Below are 25,603 nucleotides of genomic sequence, written 5' to 3'. Positions count from 1 at the left end.
TTTTCTCTATCCTACTGAGTCACTGACACAACCACTACACTGCAAAGAATGACAGCATTTCTTCAAATGCTTGAATTATGGAAGTTTCTTCCCCAAAGGTCAAAAGCCTCTTTCAAACAATCTTTCTCAAAGGAAGAAAATAGCAAGTCAGCTAAAGTTTTGCTGTGATCAAACATGATGAAGGGACTGCAAAAGTGAACCAGGAAGTAATCCTCAGTTACACTTATATATCTCAAGTGACCATACAAACTACAAAAGTAAATTGTTCTATCTAGCCTACAAGTGTTCGATCACTCAAACATTGACTTCACTTGACACTCCAACAGCAAGGAATAAATGAAACATGGACCTTGATATTTTTTAAACTCCATAATGGTTAAAGAGCTTTGATTGATATCCTTGTCTATCCTCCCTTCGTATCTAAGCTCAAAGACCAAAAACATTTCAAGTTGAAATCAAAACCTAAAAATTGAGGATTAGAAGGACTAACTGAAAAATCTTCCACATTTATACTCAGAAAACAAGTATGATGAATTCATATTCGTACAAAGGCAACAACAACCGCATGCCCGTGTCAGCTAAGTCACAAAATAAGCATTGAATATTTTAACAATTTGTACTCTTGCTTCAATCATTTATGAAGCATTGAATAGTTGACATAAGTCACACCTGTAATGAATGAGAATTGAAAAATGCAAAAATCAATAAGCATTCTAACCCAGCAAAGTGAAAACAATTAATCTAAATCAGTCGCAATTTAGACAGGAGTAACACTAGTATCTGAATAGGATGGAGAAGCATAACAAAGCTAAACCACAAATAATTTGTACCAATTAGCTAACCATTTGACAACTGCTAGATGCTACACCACCCTCCCGCTTTCTTTAAGAACTCATTTTCCCCTGGTACAGCTTCAATAATTGACACGTGTCCTCCTCAAAAGATTTCACATATTTCTCAAGAAACACCGTTTCAGAAACCGCAAATGGGGTAAGCAGGCTGGCACTCTCTTTTCTCAAACCTTTTGCAAGTAGATACTGGACAACAAAAGCCCTTGGAATGATCCTTTTCTCCAAACTAAATCCAAAAATCTCAGGCTTCTTAGCAATGGCCAAAGAGTTCCAACCTAACTGATTAACCCAAAATCCCATCACCTTATTAATTTTACCCTCAGATGATAACATGATTAAAGGGGCTCTCTTAAACACATGAAGAATCAATTCTTCAGACCAACCCCAACTCTTGAGGGCGTTAACTTTTGCATTCCACCGGGATTTGGGAATAACCTTTTTGGCTAGCAATGCAATCATAAAATTTGACTTGGAAGGATCAAAACCCATTTCCGTAACTTCATCCACGACGCCCCTCATGTTAGAAGACAATATCACAGAAAGCCTTCTACGTAACAACTGGGAAATGTTTGAATCAGTGGCTCCAACATCACGCAATAATCTCACATTTTGTACAACACGGTCAGTGCCAAAGAAATGTCGACAAGCGAGAATAGAATAAACGGTTTCCTTATCAGATTTAAGGTACCTTCTCACGCATTCATAGGTAGGGATTGTGCTTTTCTCGAGGCTTGCGTAGAAGATTCTGGGGCTCCTATTCACCAATTCAACAACGTCTGGAATGGAAGTAACTTTAGAGTGTAAAAATTCAATCTTTGGCAAAACCCTTTTGTGGGGATCGCAGGTAAGCACATTGGGTGCACTTCTAACAATGTTATTTATCTGATAGTTGGAGAATCCGTTGTTTCTGAAGAAGGCGATAACTGAATCGGGCTTTTCAGCGGTCTCGAATTGAACTAACTTGGAGGCCTTGAGAGCAGTTTCTGGTGAGAACCCACGATTGTTTATGAGGTATGAAACAGTGAATGAATGTTGCTCTGAAGTGATGGAGCTGGATTTCCAAGAGAATGTTGATAGAAAAGGAGTCCATTTTGGGGTTGGAAACGGTATTCTTATGATTCCTTCCGGACGGAGAAGAAGGGATTTGAAGAGTAGGCAACTCATCAGGGCAGTGAAGTGAAGCGATTTCCTGACTCGGAAGCATGAAGATAATTAATATATTAGAATTGAAGAATTGTCATTAACAATTTTTGAAATTAGCTAATTTTATTTAAAAAGTATTAAATTTTATATTTCTGTGATTTTTTTCGAAATCTTATATTTTAGCATATAATATTTTTAATTCTATACTTAAATTAATTCAAAGGAAAGAAATATTTTGTTCTATTTGAAAGGACATCATGTGCGGTGACAACTTAAAGCCTTTCATATAATTATAGGGGTAGAAGAAATTCAAAATAATAATTCTAGCATCGATGCAAAATCTAGTTCTTCGACATGGGCATAGGAATTCCAACATAATAATTCAACGAAAATATCAAGTGTGCATTAAAGTAAGGCTTTATTGTAAATACATTAAGAAAGGTATTTTTGGGCTTTTTTACACAAATAAAATAAAAAAATTATTATTCCTTAAATATCTTAAAAAAAAATTACATAAATATCTTAAAAGTACATATATCAGAAATCGATTTTAATCGACTTTCGTTTTGAAAATTTTTACACAGAAGTCGATTTATTAAATTTATAATTTTTTATAATGGAGTCGATTTAAATCGACTTCTATTATAGGTTTAATTATTTTTATATAAAAGTCGATTTAAATCAACTTTCATTATACTTATAAAATTTCGATTTAAATCGACTTTCATTATGCTTATAAAATTTTTTTACACAAAAGTCGATTTAAATTGACTTCTATTTTATTTTTAAATTTTGTATATAAAAATTAATTTAATTCAACTTTCATTCTGGTTTTAAATTTTATTTACACATGATTCAATTTAAATTAACTTTCATTCATATATGAATATATTTTAGAAAGAAGTTAATTATAATTAACTTTATAATGCATAATTAAAGTTGATTAGAAATAAGTCTATTATAAATAAATAAAAATATATCATTTGATGATAAAAAAATTTTTGAAATTAAGTGTGGACATTAGAGTGAGATGATACCATTCATTAGCAATCGCTTTGCACCTTTGTTCTTAAACTTTACAACAAATTTTGATACAATGACACAATGTACTGCACACAGTATGCATGATATACTGAAAGGATGTCTCTCATTCCTTGTAACTTTTAGAGCTAATTTGATTGCATAATAGGGATCGGGTTGGAGCTCGACAAGAGCAAGATAGGAAACTATACAGTCGACGACTAGCAAGAATAAGGAAAAAGATAGTAAAAGCTCAAGGGATTCATTATGAAGGCAACTACTCCAGCGAAAGCTATCAATTAAAAGGAAGACCAGGTAGTGGTAGTTAACCGAGGAGGGAGCAGCTCATCCGTCAGAATTAGCTCTAAAAGTTATCATGCAATCAAATTAGCTCTACATGTATTTAGGTTAGTAGGTTACAACTTAGGCATCCTAATAAATTGCTCATTTCATTTCACTTCAATCAAACATCAAAGGTGTGCTAAAACAATAAAGGCGTTCCATGCAGTATTTGTCCCTTCAATTTGCATTATGAAAATACCATGCACTATACATGTATTTACAATAAAAAATAATAATTTATAAATAAATAATTTAAGAACAATTTGGAGATTAAATTTAGGTCCTCTGGATTCTTTTATGTATGTTATTAACGTAACAACGAAATGGACGTCGCACAATAAACAATTCAGCAAGAACAGTGAATAGTAAATACGTAAAACAAAATCAAATGTGAAAATTTTACACAACGTATTGAGCAAGAACTGAATTACAAAAACGCAAACAAACTAAAAGAAACTGGAATTGAAATGCAGAAAGGTAAATATGCAAGAAAATAACGTATGACTCCTAGTAATGAACAACAATAGTCGTATATCTCCTTGTAATTGGTGTCTAGTGCGGTGCAGGGTTTCAGCTTTCAAAGAATTTTAGGTGCAGTGTCTAGGTGCAAAAAGTCGCCTTCTTGAAAATGAAATTTTAGAGTATTTATAGGCAGGAGGACCATCGTAGTTCTTCTTCTTTGGCAGACACTTCTTAGTAATTGCCTTCAACTGCTGATGCCCATTATCTATGATTACTTGTGATCATCCTGTCAGTTGAAGTTTTTTTTTATAACTACTATTACTCACGATTTTTCTTCATTTTATTAAACCTTCGTCTGCTGGTAACTGTTGGTAATCGCTTTTGAACCTTGCAATAGCTTTTGAATCCTATCCGAACTTTTGTTTTCTATCTTTCGAGCAATTCTGGGAAAAATCTAAGAGGCTCGTTTAACATTATGGTCTTGGAATATTTTTTCCTTGACTTCTCTTTTTGACTAATTATAGGGGTCTAAGAGCTCGTCTTAATCTTGTAGACTTAGAATATTTCCACTTCTTATTCCTGTTTTTCGAACAATTCTAGAAGAAATTTGGAGAGCTCAGTCAGATTTGTGAACTTAGAATATTTTTTTACCACTTTCTGTTTTCGACACATTCTGGACATCAGGTGCTTGAAAACCCCTTAAAAAATTCCTCAAAAGCCCTCATGTCTTGAGGACTTGGAATAATTTCTTGTCAGTCCTATTTTTGGAGTAATTTTGAGTGTAAGGAACTTGACAACCCTCCAAAATGCCTCAAAATAACTCTAGTTTTATGGACTTAGAATAATTTCTTGTCAGTCCTTTTTTTAGCAATTTTTTGGGTGTAAGAGACTTGACAACCCCCTAAAACGCCTCAAAATCCAATTTTATAGACTTAAAATGATTTCTTGTCAGTCCTATTTTCGAGCAATTTTTTGGGTGTAAAGAACTTTGAAAAACTCCTCAAAAATACCTTAAAAAGACTTTCAATCTTGTTTTGATCAATTTTAACTATTCTCAGTCCAAGAGCTTCACAAGCTCCTCAGAAAGCCTCTCATTTTGTGGACTTAAAATATTGAGGGCTCTCTTCATGATTCCTCAGAAATCGCCATTTCCAGCATACAAAGGCGCTTCTTAAGACCCTCAAAACTCCTCAAAAGGTAGATCCTTCAATATGATTTTATAACTTAAAAAATTTTCCTTATCTCAAACAACATGTTTAACCATGATACAAGAACAGTCTCCAAGAAGCAATTAAGTAAATATTTCCTCAAAAAATACATGGTAGCAATCTGTTAGGTAATATATTGTTTAAATAGATTACTTAGTTAACCCCATTAGTAGTTAGTTAAAATAAGTTAGTTAGTTATTTATCCATTAACTGGTTAGGTAGTTTGAATAAGGAATGTTGCCTATAAATAAGAGGGGTGATTAAAAAAGGACACAGACGTCAGGTGATTTGTTGGAGAAAATTGGGCTTTTATGGCATTGGGAAGTGCAGACACTCCAAGTTCTGCAGTCTGTTTTGTAACTGGGATTCATTTCTAATTCCTCTTAATAAGAAACCTAGTCTGTATCACAAACTGTTCAAGAATTTCCATGGTTTGATGGAACATATTCAATAAGAAAATGCAGAACAAGGACAATGGTAGTTAATTTGACAAATAAATACCTATGATATTCAAACCTGATTCCACTAGATCCAAATCAGTTTAGCCAAAGGATAAAATTATCAAGCCACAGCCAATATGTGACAAAATCGAGTGCAACATAAGACCTGACTATGATATTATCAATACTGGGCCCATAAGTTTCTGTAATTTTGGCTTACACAAAAATCATAATCACAATTAAAACCACAATTAAAAACCATTACTCACAAGTCCATTAACCTAGAGTGAGAGAAATAATACTATCACAAAATTACTCTAGGCCAATACATGCAATGCAAGATCATTTGAACTTTACATTTATTACGGACAAAGTTTTAGGCATTTGTAAGACTGATATACATCACAGTAGTGAAAAAAATAATGAAATCAACACCAACAGTGGTCAAAGTTTGCAACCAGTTAGCTAAACTAGTTCTAATTGTGCTCTAGACCATACAAGCATTAAATTGATGAAGGAACAAGACCAGTGATGAGACCCTTGAGCAGTTGAGCCAAATGTAGTGGCTGATGTTGAGGGCCCAACAGTGTGAGCATGTAAAAGTTAGACCATGGCCCCAAGATATGGAAAATATAGACCAGACGGGGAAAAACAGAGACATGCGGAGGAGCATTACCGGGAGAAACAGTTATACTGAGTGAAAATTGAGTGGAACTCATGGGAAATGTAGAGAAGGGAGGCGGAATGAAAAGGGAGAGGCCGTGACTTTGAGGGCAATGAGGAAATTAAGCTAATGGGGATCGGCCTTGGGGTTTTGGCCAACTCATAGGTTGGGACTATATGATTCTTCAGTCTTGGAGCCAGTACTCCTCGGTACGTAATCGCTAGGTCAACTATTTCGGAACCAGACCTTTTGAGAGAAAATTCAAACCAAGACCCTTTTGCAGGGATCACAGGAAAGCATCTACAGTCCCTTTCTAAACTCAATGACCAACCACCCTTCAAAATATTTCAAGATCAAAGCAAAACCAAAAAAGTAAGATTTACTAGTACTACTACTAAGAGCTAAAAGACCAAACAATAACAGTACGCCCTCGTCAGCTATGTTACAATAATCAATGGATATTAAAGAATTTGTAATCTTGCTTCAATCATTTATGAAGCATCCAGCAGTTGACATACATCACAACTATAATGAGAAATTAAAGAATGCATCAATCAGTAAGGGTTCCAACCCATCAACATGAAACAATTTAGTTAAATCAGTCCCAGTTTGGTGACAATTTAGACAGTTTTAACACTAGTATTTGAATGGAATGGAGAACCATAACAAAGTTGAATCACAAGAAATTGGTACTCATAAGTTAACCACACCCAGATACTGAACCATCCTCCCAAATTTTCTTAAACACTCATCTTTTCCTGGTATAGCTCTAATAATTGATGACTTTCCTCCTCAAAACATTTCACAAAATTTTCAAGAAACAGGTTGTCAGGAATAGTAAATGGGTTAAACAAGCTGGCATTCTTTCTTCTCAAACCTTTTGCAATCAGATGCTTCACAACCAAACCCCTCGGAACAATCCTTTTTCCCAAACTATATCCAAAAATTGCAGGCCTTTGGGCAAGGGCCAAAGAGTTCCAACCTAATTGATTGACCCAAAATTTCATCACCTCATTAATCTTATCCTTCGATGTTAACATAACCATGGGCGCCTGCCTAAACGCAGAAAGAACCAATTCTTCAGACCAACCCCAGCTCTTAAAGGCATCAACTTTTGCATCCCACCTAGATTTGGAAATCCCCTTTTTGGCATGCAATGCCATTCCAAAGCTTACCTTAGAGGGATCAAACCCCATTTCCTTAACTTCATCCAAGGCCCTCCTCATGTCACCGGTCAAGAGAATAGTAGGTCTTCTTCGTAACAAATAGGTGATGTTGGAGTCAGAGACTCCATCTTCAAGCAACAATCTCACATTTCGTTCGACAAGTTTATAAGATAGGAAATTTCTACCAGCGAGTATACAACCAATAATTTCCTTATCAGATTGAAGGAACCTTCTCACCAATTCATAGGAAGGGACTATGCAATTTTCGAGGCTTGAAGAGAGGAATCTAGGGCACCCAGTCACCAGTTGAACAATGTCAGATTTGGTAAGACCGTTGGAGATTAAAAATTCAAACTTTGGAAAAACCCTTTTGTGGGGGTTGCATGTAAGCACCTTGGGTGCCCTTCTAATAATGCTATTTATCTGAGAGTGGGAGAATCCGTTGTTTCTGAAGAAGGCGATTACTGAATCGGGCTTTTCGGCTGTCTCAAATCGAACAAGCTTGGAAGCCTTGAGAGCAGTTTCTGGCGAGAAGGCGCAATTGTTAATGAGGTATGAAACGGTGAATGAGTGTCGCTCTGAAGTGATGGAGCTGTATTTCAAAGAGAGTGTTAATGCAAATGGATTGGCTTCTGGGGTTGGAATCGATGCTCTTATGAGTCCCTTCAGATAGATAATATGGGTTTTAAAGCGTTGGGAACTCAACATCTGAGCGGCGTTAAAGTAAGAGTTCTATGCTTCGATAGGGTTGAAGCGCGCTGTGAAAAGGAGCTTCCGAGCTTGTCTCGGGGGTTACTTGTGAAGGCGAGTTTTGAAATTGAGAAAACGAAACGTAAAATTTATATTTTACATAAATATATTTAAAATTAATATTTTTTTAAAAAAATATATAAATTAATATATTAATAAAAATTTAATGAATAAATAATGTATTGTTAAGGCTAACTCTAGGTTTAAATAGAACAATAAAATTTAGGTTATTAATTAATATAAGATTATTAATTAACTAGCGAAAGATTTCTCTCCATCTTTTTATAATTCTAAAATAAACAATTCATAAAAGAAAAAAAAATCATGATTGATAAATATTCTTATCATGTTAGGACGGACTATTCCTACTGTCCAATAAGTAAATATCCTTGAAGGTTTTGGAGTTTTTATTTGATAGTTTATCTATGTCTATATTGGATTAGTTGAGGATCAAGGAGCCTAAAAGGAGGTTTATTAAGAGATAGGTCATGAGAGATTCTTTGAGTGATAGGGTTGAGGTCAATTATGTCTTATAATCATTATTATCTTGCAGTTCCTTCTGTATCCTAGACATGGTAAGCAGATAATCAATTATATCCATACTATTTTTAGAGTGATTATTTTTTTCTATAAAAAGGTCAGGAAGATCCCTAGGTTGAGGTACCTCACAAGCTGATTTTTCCAAATTTGCAGGCTTAGATTAGGGATTTAGGTTTGGAGCTTTTCTTTGGAATATTACTTTTAAGGACCAGTTTATGCTGAGAAGAAACATGATAAGAAGGGCCATTAGTAATAGATCGAGAAGGGATAGAAAACACATGAGATGTAGAATGTCCTTCAAGACCATTCTCTTGCATAGGAGAGTGCAGATCTGCCAAGGAAGACACTAAATCTAACTTGACCTTCTTGGTACTTCACTTCATTAGGTCCAACTCTTCAGTTGAACGTTTTTCTGCTTTAGAGTTGTCCATTTTGTAAGGATCTACAAGATTAGAGGGAGATGATGAACTGGTTGGAGAAAATCGTCTTCTAGGGGCCACTGCGCAAGGGGGGCGAAGAGGGTGAGAGCCCTGGAATGTGTTTCTTAAGTGGAGAGAGGGATGTTCTTGGAGAATTCGTGAAAGCTACGTCAAAAGCAAGTACATGACCGTCTTCCTCTCATTTTTCTTTCAAAAACTCTCTCAAACATATCTCAAGTGATACTAATATGGAATGACTAGAGAGTATCCTTAAGATCCGATTACTTTGTTGTTTTGGTGGACATGATTAACATTAATCATTTATGCATATTTGATTGAAATTACTCTTTTATTTATATTTATTAAATTAAATTTTAATTTTTTATTTTTTATTTTTATAAGTTATTTATTTTTTATTTTAAAAATATATAAAAGTAATTTAATATTTTTTAAAAAATAATATATATAAAATAAATAAAAAAGGTAAGAGAATAAATTTAAAATATTTTAATGAAAATAATTTTGTTATTTTTTTCTTTTTTAACTTAATCATATTATAATAACATATAAATTAGTCCAATAAGATAAGTATCATAATCAGTCATATTTTAAGAACTCAACAAACATTTAATTAAAAGCACATATAATATATTATATTATCTTATTTACTCTATTCATGCCATCAAACAATTTTTAGTTACTCAAAATTAGACCATTTTTCAAACTAGGTGCCACATCAAAATTCTGAGTCCGTCAATTTTGAATTATTTACATTATTGTTGATTAAAAAATATATATTTATATGTTTATTATAAATTGTACTCTTAGCACAATTTAGATGTAAGTCTTCACTAATAATATAAATAATTCAAAACTTACATCATATGTGAAATTTTCTTATACAATCACCGTCATAACATAAAAAAAAAATTTATCAAAATTGTATAGAATAAAGTATCTTAATAATCATTGAAAAAAACAACCTTGCGAATCTGACTTTATAAAAGTTTATTCAATTGTTTATTTTATATTTCATTGCCATTTTGCATAAAAAAAATAAAAAAAATAATTTACAATAACAACAATCAAATCCTATTTCATTAAATAAGTTACATAACTCACACTATGTTATTGATTTTGATAAAAAATTAAATTTTTAAAAATCTAATTAATCAAAAATTTTCATTTAATAACTTAATTTAAAATTTTTTGTATAATAAAATAAAAAATTAATAATTTAAAAAATATATATCCATGATTTCACTTTAAAGACTTCCATAAAATTTCAATTTAAAAAAGAAGAAGCAATAACAACATCAATAAATAAATAAATGAAGTACTACTTCCTTTTTATTTATTTATCTAGAGATAGGAAAAAAAATGTGTTCTAATTTATTTATCCACATGGCTAAAAGCCAAACACAATATTGAATGTTATTTTTTTTTATCTAATATATGTCTTTACTCAAATAGAAGTTCTAAATACTAATTATTTATTTAAACGTTAAAAAACTCACCAATAAAAAATAAATTAGAAAATTTATTAAATAGTTTTTGAAAATTAATTAATTTTGTAGTTTGTACAATTTTTTCTTAAATAAATGAGTAAAAACAAAGTTAATATGTATGAAATCATGCAATGTGAAGTAAAGGAAGGAGTGTGCTTTTGTTGACTCGCACTCCTCTAAAAGATGCTAATTTTAATAAAATTAATGTATCCAAAATTACATGCTTTACAAGTTTTAATAGAAATGTCAAAAAGAACTTTAGTTCACGAAAAAATCTTATTCAATCCTGAAATAATTTATTCGACCCTACCCTAATTAAAAAAAAAACTTTAAATTGATTAACCTTAAATATGTGATCAGAGTGGAGGTATACATAGATTAACTTTGACCTTAAAAACACTCCAAAATTATACCTTAAATTAAATTAAATTAAATTAAAAAATCGTTTATACTATTTCAATTTTGAATATAAGATATCATGAATATGTATATTGATATAGATAAAATTAAGGCATGATATTAGTTAAATTTACAGTTATAAAATTTTGTACATAATTATCGATAATTAGATTCAGACTTAATATTGTTTGATAGATAAAAATCTTACTTATTATAATTTTTTAAGAAAATATATTAAATTTAACTTTTTTAAGGCAATTAAATTTAACTCTCATTATCATCTTTGATTGACTCCTTTCAATTTAATATATTTCTTTTAATCTTTTGTCAATATTTCTACAATGTTTATGGGCCTGCACTTCAGTGGCTCAACTTTACATTTTGGAATCAATAAATGGATATTTTCTTTTCTTGATGTTCCGGAGCAAAGAAAGCATTTCTTCATATGATATTAATGCATTGTCTTGGATATTATCATTTGAGAAATGTTATATCTTTTATAATATGATTTTATTTTTTTATATATTTATTCAAAATATTAAATAAAAATAAAATACATTTTAATGTCTTAAAAATATAAAAATATCTAACCCTGTCTTTATTAAAAAATTAAAAACTAATTAAATATTTTATAAAAGTAATTACAATTGGCCTTTATCAAATTTTTTACATGTTTGTCTTGTATACAATACTTTTATGGTAATTTTTATGATATTTTAAAAATTAAGAGAATATTTTATGCCCTTCATACATAAAATAATTATTAATATTATATTAAATATGTATAATAAATAGTGAAAGTTAATAATCAGTCGTAAATATTTTTTAATTTTTAAAATACTAAAACAATCACATCATCAATTTAAAGAGAAAATAAAATGTTATTTATATTTTACAGAGTGGCAAGCATGTACTTTTATATTATTATATGTCATTATTATATTGAAGAGTTATGATGTTGAGGGGAAGCTATGGAAAATATATACCAGACGGGGAAAAACAGAGACAAGTGGAGTAGCAGTACAAGGAGACAGTTATAGCATTACAGGGAGAGACGATTACTGTGAGTGAAAATTGAGTGGAACCAATGGGATATGAATAGGGAGAGGACGCGACGTTGAGAGCTGAGAGGAAACTACACCAATGGGAATCAGCCTTGGGGTTTGGACCAACTCGTAGTTTGGGACTATATGATTCCCCAGTCTTGGAGCCAATACTTCTGGAGTTCTGGTTACTTACTCCCTAGGTCAACTATTTCCGAGCCAGAAGCACCTTTTCGGAGAAAATTCAAACCAAGACCCTTTTGTAGGGGTCACAGGACAGCAGCCACAGTCCCTTTCTAATCTCAATGACCAAAATCCCTTCAAAATATTTCGAGATCAAAGCAAAACCAAAAAAGTGAGATTTTCTGGTACTACTACTAAAAGCTAAAAGACCCTCTTCATGCATATTCAAAATACAGGGATGTTTGAATACATATGCTTACGAAGGCAACAATATCAGCATGCCCGCACCAGCTACGTTACAAATAATCATTGGATATTAAAGAATTTGTAATCTTGCTTCAATCATTTATGAAGCATCCAGTAGTTGACATTCATCACAACTATAATGAGAATTGACGAATGCAACAAACAATAATGGTTCCGAGTCCCGACCCATCAAAATGAAACAATTTAGTTAAATCAGTCCCAGTTTGAATGGGATGGAGAAATCACAAGAAATTGGTACTCATAAGTTAATCACAGCAGATACTAAACCATCCTCCCAGATTTTCTTAAACACCCATCGATTCTTGGTATAGCTTTAATAATTGATGACTTTCCTCCTCAAAACATTTCACAAACTTTTCAAAAAACAGGTTTTCAGGAATAATAAATGGGACAAACAAGCTGGCATTCTTTTTTCTCAAACCTTTTGCAATCAGATGCTGCACAACCAAACCCCTCGGAACAATTCTTTTCCCTAAATTATATCCAAAAACTACAGGCCCTTTGGCAAGGGCCAAAGAGTTCCAACCTAATTGATTGACCCAAAATTTCATCACCTCATTAATCTTATCCTTCGATGTTAACATAACCATGGGTGCCTGCTTAAACGCAGAAAGAACCAATTCTTCAGACCAACCCCAGCTCTTAAAGGCATCAACTTTTGCATCCCACCTAGATTTGGAAATCCCCTTTTTGGCAAGCAATGCCATTCCAAAGCTTAACTTAGAGGGATCAAACCCCATTTCCTTAACTTCATCCAAGGCCCTCCTCATGTCACCGGTCAAGAGAATAGTAGGTCTTCTTCGTAACAAATAGGTGATGTTGGAGTCAGAGACTCCTCCATCTTCAAGCAACAATCTCACATTTTGTTTGGCAAGTTTATAAGATAGGAAATTTCTACCAGCGAGTATACGACCAATAACTTCCTTATCAGATTGAAGGAACCTTCTCACCAATTTGTATGAAGGGACTATGCAATTTTCGAGGCTTGAAGATAGGAATCCAGGGCACCCAGTCACCAGTCGAACAATGTCAGATTTGGGAAGACCGTTGGAGGTTAAAAATTCAAACTTTGGAAAAACCCTTTTGTGGGGGTTGCATGTAAGCAAATTGGGTACTCTTCTAACAATGTTATTTATCTGAGAGTGGGAGAATCCGTTGTTTCTGAAGAAGGCGATTACTGAATCGGGCTTTTCGGCGGTCTCAAATCGAACAAGCTTGGAAGCCTTGAGAGCAGTTTCTGGCGAGAAGGCGCAATTGTTAATGAGGTATGAAACGGTGAATGAGTGTTGCTCTGAAGTGATGGAGCTGTATTTCAAAGAGAGTGTTAATGCAAATGGATTCGCTTTTGGGGTTGGAAACGGTGCTCTTATGAGTCCCTTCAAGTAGAGAAGATGGGTTTTAAAGCGTTGGGAACTCAACATCTGAGCGGCGTTAACGGAAGAGTTCTATGATTCCAAAGGGTTGAAGCACGCATTGAAAAGGAGCTTCCGAGCTTGCCTTGCTGTCAAAACCCTAGGTGACCCCAACAGAGGATGACTGGGAGTATACCTAAATTACCCAAAATTGGGCCTTTCTTCGGAAATAGGTGCGACATCGAAATTGCGATTGTTGATTAAAACAATATATTTATGTGTTTAGTGTAAATTGTACTCTCAGTACAATTCAAAAGTAAGTCTACACTAATCACAGAAATAATTTAAAACTTAAATGCGAAATTTGAGTATACAATCACAGTAATAATTGTATAGGACAAGATATTTTAATCATATTCAAAAACAAAAAACAACCTTGCATTATAATTATTTTATGCTTTATTGTCGTTTTGTATAAAAATTAAAATAAATAATATTTATAATAAGAACAATCAAGTCTTACTTTATTGAACAAAGTTAACCGCAAGACTCACCCAATGTCATTAATCTCAGTTAAATATTAAAATTTTTAATAACTTTATTTTAATTTTTTTGTTAAATTAAATAAAAAATAAAAAAATAATTAAAAAAATCCATAATTTCACTGTAAAGCACTTTTGTAGAATTTCAATTTTAAAAAAGAAGAAACAATAACAACAATAAATAAATGAAGTATTACTTCTGTTTTTATTTATATATCCAGAGATTAAAAAAAAGTGTTCTTATTTATTTATCTACGTTGCTAAAAGTGAAACACAATAATGAATGTTATTTTTTATCTAATATTATTTTACTCAAGTAGAAGTTTTAAAGACACTAAATAAAATATTTACACTAATTAATTGTTTAAACGTGGAACAAACTCACTAGTAAAAAAAATTAGAAATTTTATTGAATATTTTTAATAAAATAATTAATGTTTTAGTTTGCTTTATTTGTTCTTAAATAAATGAATAAAAACAAAGTTAATATGCTATGCAGAAAAGAGATGGATAATACTTCAAATATGAAATCATGGCATGTGAAGTAAAGGAAGGAGTGTGTTTTTGTTGACAAATACTCCTATAAGAGAAGACTAATCTTTATAATTTCATGTATCTAAAATTACAAGCTTCACAAGTTTTAAAAATACAAATTACGTGGAATATGTTTTTCACTACACCAAATCCAGTTTTAATCATAACCGTCAATTTTTATATTTACTAATTTTTAAATAAAAATTATTAATTTCAGTGGTTGAGATCCTCTGTAGTGATTTCCAACTAACGTGTGTTTAAGTATGAAAAGATTAAAATGATCATCGGATCCTTATATAACTGAAAAATATACTTAAAAAAAGGTAGAACTCATGCATTTTTCAATAGTATTTTATCGGGAGAGTTCAAAAATTACTTAGAAATATACGTAAAAAAATATTTATTAGCGTAAAACCTAAAAAGAAAATCAAAAGTTTGAGTAAATGAAACATTTCAATATTTTTTTAATGTAAAAAAAAAGATACAAAATAGAGAGTGAAATAAAAAATGATTGATTATTTTTTATGATAGAAGTAAAAAGGGGAAAAACATAATTTAACATATTTACCAGTAAAATCATAATTTTAATGACAAGGATCAATGTCAGCTTCTCCCAGCTTCTGACTGAAATTCAGAAAGAAAGGATTAGACATTGTCATAATATAAAAAATTAATTTCAAAATCTCATAGCTTTAAAGTTAACACTACAACCATTAAAGCTTGTCTAATTTGATGGTAGAAATTATTTCTAATATTGGTTTTCGAAAGCGGTTTTGGTTAATAAAAAAAGGAATATCAACATCAATGAGGATGAGAAGATCCATGAACACAATCCAAGATTGATCTCAAATCAACTTTATTTGCATAGAAAGTGAGGTGAAACTAGCCTATAATCTACTCAAAAGTAAATACCTACAAAAATCTTTATAAAAATTAAATTATCAGTGCTGAAACGAAGAACTCTGGCCATGTCCTTACCTTCAATGTGTACAGCGTTCAAGAAATGAAGATTGTGAACTCGTCAACTAAGTGCACACCTCCAAGGGAGAATCCACACACAACGACATTTCCAACCAAAGTAGAGTCGTTTGATTGAGTAAGAATCATTAGTATAAATTCCGCACAGAATCGTCAATGTAGTGAGATCCAAACGGATCATTTGAATTTGGGGTTTAAATGTTTAATGGTGGCAGAAAGGGGGCTGTGGATTTAGGTTTTGTAATGAAGACAAGACCGTGATCATGACACAATGTTGATGAGTGGTATAAAAGAAAAAGATATAATTTAGCTGATCCAAATTATTTTTAACAATAGTTAACTGAACCAATTGATGGGGGAAAAAAAAGCAGTTCAGTTTAAGAAATGAATTCAAATGGTTTGGATATTTTAAGAGCGATTTGGTTTGGTTCATGAATTAGTCCGGTTTCAAACAGTGTTTTTGCACACCCCTATGCAACAGAAGCTTTTCTCTTGGAGGTGAAAGCTTCATTTTAAGAGGAAGAAGCACAGTGAGCCAACTAAGTTTTTTTCTTGATTAAATCTGTTGAAGAAAAAACAAAACTGAAGTAGGAAGTAACCTACTGAGCCTTGATTAATAGATTAATATCCTCTTAGCCACAAATCTCAAGTGACACATACAAACGACAAAATTAAATAGTTACACCTAACCTATAATGATGTATTCGAAAGCTATTGCACCAGCTAACAATCTGAGAAACACCTGTTTGATCAGTCAAACTTAGTCTTCACTTGGCATTCTAGTGACAAGAAATAAATGAAACATGGATCTTGATATTTTTAAAACCCACAAAAGTTAAAGCAGCTTTCATATCTCCACCTATCTTCCTTTATATATAATCCAAATGACGGAAAACCCAAAAAATATATTAAGTCACGAGCCTAACCCAAAAGTTGAGATTTACTAGGACTAATAAGTAAAAGATCCTCCAAACACAAGGATGGTGAATACATATTCTTACGCAGGCAACAACAGCAAGCAGTGTTACAAATAAGCATTTGATATCAACAAATTTGTTCTCATGCTTCATTCATTTGAATATAAACCATCGAATAGTTGACTTGACATACATCACAATACCATTGGGAATTAAAGAATGCAATAACCAATAAGGGTTCCAACAGATCAAAATGAAACAATTCAGTTAAATCAGTTGAGTTCAGACAGGGTTAATGGAACATAGCAAGCATGAATTAGAGAAATTTGTACTCATAAGTTAACCCCTTCATAACTGCCAGATGCTGCGCCATCCTCCTTTCTCTCAAACACTGTAACCATTCTTTTTTCCTGGTACAACTTTAAAAGTTGACACTTTTCCTCCCTAAAACATTTCACATACTTCTCAAGAAACATCTTTTCAGACATAGCAAATAGAGTAGACAAGCTGGCATTCCTTTTTATCAAACCATTCGCAAGCAAATACTGAAAAACTAAACCCCTGGGAATGATCCTTTTCTCCAAACTATATCCAAAAATCTCTGATCTTTCAACAAGGACCAAAGGGTTCCAACCTAACTCATTGACCCAAAATTTCATCACCTCATTGATCTTATCTTTGGATGCTAACATACAAAGGGGCCGCTTCCTAAACGCATTAAGAACCATTTCTTCAGTCCATCCCCATCCCTTAAAGGCCTCAACTTTTGCATCCCACCGGGATTTTGAAACACCCCTTTTGACCTGCAATGCTATTGCAAAATTTAACTCGGAAGGATCAAATCCCATTTCTTTAACTTCATCCACGTCCTTCCTCATATAACGAGACAATATAATAGAAGGTCTTCTGCATAACACATAGGTGATGTTGGAGTCCTTGATTCCATCATCAAGTAACAATCTCACATTTTTTACAACAAGATCATGACCAAAGAAATGTCGACAAGCGATTATACAATCAATAGTTTTCTTATCAGATGGAAGGAACCTTCTCACCGATTCAAAGGCAGGGATTATGCTGTTCTCGAGGCTTGCGTATAGGATTCTGGGGTTGCTATTCACAAGATCAACGATGTCAGAGTTGGAAGCACTTTTGGAGCGTAAAAATTCAAACTTTGGCAAAACCCTTTTGTGGAGGTTGCATGTTAGCACGTTTGGTCCGTTTCTTATGATGCTATTTATCTGAGCGTTAGTGAATCCGTTGTTTCTGAAGAAGGCGATTACTGAATCGGGCTTTTCAGCGTTCTCGAATCGAACAAGCTTGGAAGCCTTGAGAGCAGTTTCTGGTGAGAAGGCACAATTGTTAATGAGGTATGAAACGGTGAACGAGTGTTGCTCTGAAGTGATGGAGCTGTATTTCAAAGAGAGTGTTGATGCAAACGGAATCGCTTTTGGGATTGGAAAATGTGCTCTTGTGAGTTCCTTCAGAAAGAGAAAGGATTTTAAGCGTTGGGAACTCAACATCTGAGCGGTGTTTAAGGGTGAATTCAAGAGTGTAAAAACATATGACGAAAGGAGGAAACACTCCGTGGTGATTTGGAAGCGTGGAAGGTGACACAGCTAAGCGAATGAGAAGGAACACATTGACGAAATTTTTACAGAAAAATTATTAAAAAAATAAAAAATACTTAAATAAATTCATTCACATTTTATTTATCGAAGTAGACTCAAACACTGTAGCAAAAATTTGCAATTTAGAATTTGATTTCAGGTAACTGAATTCTGCCTCTTTTTTTTTATTTTTAAAATTATTTTTATATTTTTATATAATAAAATAAATATTATTATTTAAATTAATTTATATTTTGTTAAAATAAATATTTATAATATTTTATTTTAATAAATATTTATAAATATTTTGTTAATTATATATAATAAACTAAATTTTATTATTTGAATTATGTTTATATTTTTATATTATTTTAAAATGAATAAAAATAATAATAATATTTATTTAACATGTTTATTAAAATTTATTTTACATAATTAAGATAATAAATAATATTTTTAGAAAATAATTATTATTATATTTTTTAAAAATAATTAAAATTTTTAAATAATAAGTATATTATTTTAGATAATAATGTTAATGTTTAAATTTTTATACTTAAAGAATAATAATTATATTTTAAAAATTAAATAAAAATATTAAATATTATTTTGTTTATTTATTTATTTAAATATGTAATTTTGACTTAATATTTTTAAATATTAGTATGATAAAATGATATTTTGAATAAAAAATTTATTTTAATTAAATTAGTTTTTTTTTAAATGACATTATTTAATATTATAATTTTTAATATCCTAAATCTTAAAACTTTACTATTATAATTTTTAATAAATTTTATTTGAGAATAAAAAATTTATTTTTAAAAAGTAAATAAAATATTAAATTATAAGTTAATTATTTATACTTGAGACAAATATTTTAAAATTAACGTTTTCATATTACTAAGATAACATTGATGAAGACAAAGTACATTAACAAAGATGATAACAAATTCATAACAATATTAATAATTAACTATCTCCGTAATTGTTGCTTTGAGATTTCAGAATGAACTTGTGGAGGATTTGGATCATCATGAAGGTCTAGTTATTGGAATGCATTTGATGAATTACCAGGTTCATTAGCAAAATATGGTTGGTAAAGAGACTACATGTAAGTTTGTGCTGAAGATAGAGTTGTAAATTCAACTTCAAATAAGTTTGTAAAAAAATTATCTGATATTATTGCAAACGAATGTCTTGTATTAATTATGTTTGCTTCTAGCATAATGTTCAAAGAAATTAATGCAGTCTCGTAGTACGACAGTGTAGAAGTCATACAGATTTCAAATGTGTTGATAGTCCTTAGTTGTTGGTCTCTTCTCCTTGAATCTTGTAGTAGTGGTGGCACATATATGATATAGATGATATTGGCAATGTACCATTTCATGTATTCTTATGTGTGACACAACGGGCCTTGCATTAGATGACCCGTTATTGTCAACTCACGTCTATTGTTCTATATCTCGATCCATTGAACATTTCTTGTAACCTAATTTTCATCCTGTCTTCCTCTCATGTCAATTTTGTGGAGGTCATTCAAATTATTTGATAGAGAAGAAACTTATTAGAAGAGACGAAACTGTAATTTGACTCTATCTGTTTGGTGCCATTCAACAATTGCAAAATAAAGGATGGCGGTACATGAAGTTCACAGTTGGACATCTCTATATGTTTTCATAGGTATTGATGTTTGCAAGCCTTGATATGGTGCCCATAAAAATTACAAATAAATTTAACTTTGTTACTTAAGATTATGTGTAAAAGATAAGAAAATAAATATGAAGAGTTACCTGATTGGCTTGAATGTGATCAAACATTGATATGCACTCCACAACATCATTATGCGGTTTATTTTGAAAGTTTAATACTCTACCCTCGCTTCATCTGCACATGATAGGGTATGTTGGTGGATTACTAGAAATTGGCGCAATATATGACATGCGATACTATGCCCAGGACATTAACAGTGATGAGCAACCACTCATTATTTTGCTACCAACTTCTGTGGCTCTGCACATTTTCTTTTACAGTATAGCTAAATAAGCAGAACCCCAACTATATCGTCTTGTTCTTCTAAGATTAGTTAATAAAGCTAAATACATAAGATGTACTTTGTTACCTGTTTTGTCAGGCATCAACTTCAATCAGGTGTAGAATTATATGTTACATTTGCTACAAATTTAACCCAGCCACCACAACGTTTACCTTCATCTTCACTTTACCAAACTTACGAAACCATAAATCTATCTTTTCCAACATATGATATGAATTTTGACCTTCAGTCCTACACACAATTTTTAACCGGTCCATTTATGGGTCACAATGAAATACCCTCCAACCATTTGAGCAAACCTTACCCGCTCAGCCTCTTGAAGAAACCTCGTTGAAGAACACGCTGTTGTGTGTCTCCCAATCGAAGTATTTGATCCTTCTAGGGAGGACAAAAATAAAATCCTATCTCAACAATAGGATGATGAAGAAGACTCCCTCCCACTTCCAAATATTCCACCATCACAATCATTACCATTATAAAACCCAGCTCCATATTTTCTAGACTTTTCTAGTCAAATACAAGAACATGACCCTGAGTTTGGCCATGTCCTTGATCATGAAATGGTAGTGTATCCGCCTAGAATACTATTTGTTGGTCAGCGCTTCCTAACAAAAGAACAAGTGCAAGACGCCATAAATAAATTTCACATTGTCAATCATTGTACTTACAAGGTGAAGATGTAAAGTACAACTAGGCTTGTCGTGGAATGCATTCACAACGACTGTGCCTAGAGATGTGGCGCTATATTGCGCACTAAAGAGCAACACTGGGAAATAATAAAGCTTAAAGGATGCTAGACACGTGCTTTGATGAATCCACATTTTATTGGATTTTTACTTGTCTTTTCAGTGTTCTTTAATAGAAAAAGTAGACTTAGAGAGTGTAAATAACATAGAAACATTATTTTGGTCAAATATCATAGGTTTCTTAATTTTTGGTCAATTTATATTGATTTACATAAATATAATTTATAATTTTGACCATTTGAATAATTGTGCAGGGATTTTTAGACTTATTTCATGGATTTTTAGCATTCGAGAAAGTTTAAGTTGAAAGTGAATACTTTGGATTCCATAGTGAACACTACAGCAAGCTAGATCTAGAAGGACAGACCAAAGTGATCACTCTGATTCCATAGTCGACACTACAGAGACTCCAATATGAAGAGGTGATGCGCGTAACTACTATGACCTATAGTAGACACTCTAGGGTAGACCAAAGTGATCACTCTGATTCCAAAGTGAACACTTCAGAGAAGGTCAAAGTCACCCAGATCTGCGTGTAACTACTATGACTCATAGTAGACACTTCAGAGAGGGTCAACAGCATGGTGATCTGTGCGTAATCACTATTAAACTATAGTAGCAACTATGGGAGTGTTGCGCGTCATCACTATGAACCATAGTAACTACTATGGGCGAAAATCTGTGCAATATAAATAGAACTTTAGAAATTAGGGTACGGAGCTTTTACACACTTTTAGCTTCTTTTTCCATTTTGGGGAACACTTTCAGAACTTAGGTCATCCTTGGGTGATAGCCAAGGACCAATCCTAGGATTTGATTCACATTTATTCTTCACTTTTCTTTAATTTTTACATTGGTGTCATTGATTTCCCTTTGTTTTCATCTTAAATTTATAAGACTCATCCTCATAGAGGATTAAACTTTCTTGTAATCCTTAATGAGTTCATGAATTCTTGAATTCCTGGGTATGAATGTCAATATAATTCCCTTTCCTTTATGAATTTATATTTTTCAACTCTTTGAATTGAATTAATGGTTGAATGAGGGAGACATTACTTAATTAACCCTAATTTATTTTAATGAAATTCTTAACTTGGTTTTAAGGTTAATTCTCGCTTGTTGAGTTAACCTAAGTCAGAGGAAGAGGAAAAATATTGAATCTTGAGAGGAATAGGGATAGAATCACATGAATGAACTAAGGATTACTACATTTCATTGATTGAACTCATTGATTTTATCACTTACCTTTACATTAAAATTGGAATAACACAAAAACCCTCTTTTTAATTGCTTTCATAGTAAATGTTTACAACATATTCAATGTAAGTTACCAACCAAAGTCATTGAAGACAACTGAGGCTTGCATCATAGACTACATAAAAATTTTGCATATTTTGATGAGATTGGCGACAAATCTTTTTGCAAACGAAAATCGTATCATCATGCTTCCACACTCATTTCACAGGATCATAAGAAGTTGGGATCACAAATGATTTCTCAAATCATTCATGAAATTATTAAGACTGATTCATCCACACCCATCGCACCATCTTAGCCCACATAAAGTCCACAATGGGTTGCACAATCATCTATAGAAATGAATGGTTGGGAAAATAACATATCATTGAAAATATCTTCAAAAATTGGGATGAGTCATACTATAAGTTACCTAGACAGTTGCTTGCAATGCAACTATATGTTTCAGGCTTCATCTGGAAATTGAGTACACAACCGGCATACAAGGGGTGGTTTGCTTGACAAGGGGAATATGTTCTTTAAGAGGTTGTTTTGGACCTTCAAGCCATACATTGATAATTTTGCCTTCTGCAAATCAATTATTCAAGTGAATGGAAAATTTTTGTATGGCAAATACAAAGAGACTTTATTAGTGGCAATTGCGCAAGACAGCTGCAACAACATAATTTTCATTGCCTTTGCTGTGGTTGAAGGTGAAACTAACGATGCATGGTTCTTTTTTTAAAAAAACTTAAGGAGGTACGTAACCCCGCAAGAGGGGTTGTGCCTCATTTTGGATCGTCACGAGGGCATAAGAAGTGCATACTCCAAAAATGGAAGTGGTTGGACAAAAAATAATTCTATCCATGTCTATTGCATTAGACATATTGCACAAAACTTCATGTGACGATTCAAAAACGCTGCACTGAAGAAAGATGTCGTCAATATGGGTAATTTTAATTTTTTTTATGTACTCTATATTATTATTAATATTTTATATAATTGCTTAGCTAGTTATATTAATTTAATTTGTAATCTTATTTCCAGCATATGGGATGATTGAACCGAGATTCTTTTACTATTACAACATAGTAAAAGATAATAAACTTGAAGTTGCACAATGGTTGGACAACATCTTAAGGGAAAAATGGACATTAGCATGGGACAACGGACCACGCTAGGGACACATGACAACAAACCTAGCAGAGTCAATCATTCAGTCTTGAAGAAAATCAGAAACCTACCAATTTGCTCCATAGTCATGGCAACATACACCCGTTGCAATAAGTTCTTCATTGACATAGGCAGGGAAGTAGATGCAATGATTAATGCTGAACATATGTACTCAGAGGTTACAACTAAGGCAATTCAAGATGCACAGTCAAAGATGAACATTCATAAAGTCATCACAACTTTGACATCTACATATCTCCGGTGTATACCTTACAACAAGTTTCTAAGGTATATGAAAGTCACTTTGGAGAACTCAGATACGAAGACTATTGGTCAACTTACACACGTCCAACTTTGTGTCCAAATCCAAAACTAAAAAGAACTGAAAAGGGTCGACCCAAGTCCAAATCCTAAACCCTAAACATTAGAGAACAACAAAGTTAGACAAAAAAAATGTTCTTATTGTCACACCCCTAGTTACACAAAGAAGACATGTCCAAACATCGCTCAAGCTTCTAGTTCCTGCCATTGATTTATGTTATTGTTATTATTTTAAAAAAGATTAATATCATTTTTAATTTTATAAATGTCATTCTAACTTTTAAATTTTCAGTATTTGAAGTTTATATTAAATATATAATTATATATATAATATATCTACATAATATTATTTAATTATGTTTATTACCATTAATAACATATTAACGTTAAAAAAAATTTTTAAAAGTTGTCATCAATGACCTTTGACTCATAAATTTATTTTAAAAAATATTGCTTAGCAAAAAAATATTAATAATAATTTTTAATTAGCGAGGTTATAAATATCGCAATCCTTGTTGATAGCAAGTCACTCATAAAAGATTTTGAAGTATTTCTTAGTCTTATGTCTCTGAATCTTATGTTTGTTAGAAAAAAAAAATGAATGCGTCAATTATAGTTTATTTTAATAGTAAGATTATAGCAAATACGAGTGAAGGTGTGACATTTACATGCAAGAAGCCAACATATCCCTATATTTCATATGATGTATCATTTTGAGATTTAAAATATTAGCTTTCTCAATGTATTGAAGTTTCGTTTCTAAAAATAGTGAAAAATTTTATGTATTAATGTCTAGTCTCGATATTTGACAATTTTATACAATATCATATAATTCCAATAGCTAACAATTATGATGTTCAACAAATATTTTAGATATGTTTGAATCTATTAGAAACTTGTAAATATAGTAACTGTATATTTTCAAATTATGTGCTCTTCTTTAAAAATTGGTATCGAGAGCCTAGAGAGGCAACCCTAATCAAATTTTTTCCCGGTGGACCCACTGTTCACCGGTGCCCTTTTCCTCTGGTGCTTCTGCCACCGCCTGCCACTGTTTCAGTGTTGTCGCCGTCTGACCTCCGATCACTATGGAAACCCCGCCGTTGTTAGATCGGCCAAACCCCGCTGACCGCGCCTTCATTGGTGCCCTCACGCGCCACCTTCTTTCTCCACGCGTGACAGTGCGTTTGGCGTCCTTCCCTGCCGTTGACTAGGGTTTGGTCGTCCCTTTCTTCTTTACCTGTATCCGATCTCGGTTAGTTGTTTTGACATCTATTTGCCCTTGTTTTGCCCTTTTTTTATTGTTGTTTGGGCATTTTCTCTCTCTTCTCGTTGACCGATGGCTGCCTCCAGTACTCCAAAAGTCGACAACCAGATTTTTACCAACCATGTCACTCCACCTCTCTCTTCTGAGCAGTTAGATAGTAAGCACTACTCCTTCTAAGCTTCTCACATTGAACTTTAGCTTGTTGGTCAGGATTATGAGATACATCTCACCCAAACAACAAACAATGTCTCGGAGGCCGACCGTCCTCTGTGGAAAAAGGTTGACGCTAAGCTATGCTGTATCATCCGAGTCACCATTCACCTATCTCTTTGTGATGTCTTTCGCACTCACAAAACCTGCAAAGCTGTTTGGACACAAGCTCAACAACTCTTTACAAATAATTCTTGGTAACTCTACCAAGTTTGTGAAGACCGACTGTCCTTAGTGCCCATCGGATTAAGGATCT

At 32.4% G+C, this 25,603-nt stretch overlaps 3 protein-coding genes across 3 annotated transcripts; all 3 read right to left on the bottom strand.

The window, feature by feature from the left end:
* Nucleotides 1-881: 881 nt before the first annotated feature.
* LOC113852272 lies at nucleotides 882-8,004 on the bottom strand. Its single transcript, XM_027482509.1, has 3 exons — nucleotides 6,877-8,004; nucleotides 6,143-6,465; nucleotides 882-2,040 (listed from the first exon to the last, which is right to left on the bottom strand). Exons 1-3 carry the CDS (start codon nucleotides 8,002-8,004, stop codon nucleotides 885-887), a joined length of 2,607 nt encoding a protein of 868 aa, XP_027338310.1. The 3' UTR covers nucleotides 882-884.
* A 3,877-nt stretch (nucleotides 8,005-11,881) lies between these two features.
* Nucleotides 11,882-13,986, bottom strand: LOC113853129. Its single transcript, XM_027483597.1, has one exon. It carries the CDS (start codon nucleotides 13,824-13,826, stop codon nucleotides 12,690-12,692), a length of 1,137 nt encoding a protein of 378 aa, XP_027339398.1. The 5' UTR covers nucleotides 13,827-13,986; the 3' UTR covers nucleotides 11,882-12,689.
* A 2,876-nt stretch (nucleotides 13,987-16,862) lies between these two features.
* On the bottom strand, nucleotides 16,863-18,251 carry LOC113852271. Its single transcript, XM_027482508.1, has one exon. The coding sequence runs from the start codon at nucleotides 18,249-18,251 to the stop codon at nucleotides 17,061-17,063; it is 1,191 nt and encodes a 396-aa protein (XP_027338309.1). The 3' UTR covers nucleotides 16,863-17,060.
* Nucleotides 18,252-25,603: the final 7,352 nt, after the last annotated feature.

This window comes from Abrus precatorius, unplaced genomic scaffold (assembly GCF_003935025.1).
Source record: "Abrus precatorius isolate BTA unplaced genomic scaffold, Abrus_2018 Scaffold10, whole genome shotgun sequence".
Classification (NCBI taxonomy): domain Eukaryota; kingdom Viridiplantae; phylum Streptophyta; class Magnoliopsida; order Fabales; family Fabaceae; genus Abrus; species Abrus precatorius.
The sequence above is the reverse complement of the archived record's forward strand: the minus strand, read 5'-3'. Positions and strand labels throughout refer to the sequence as shown.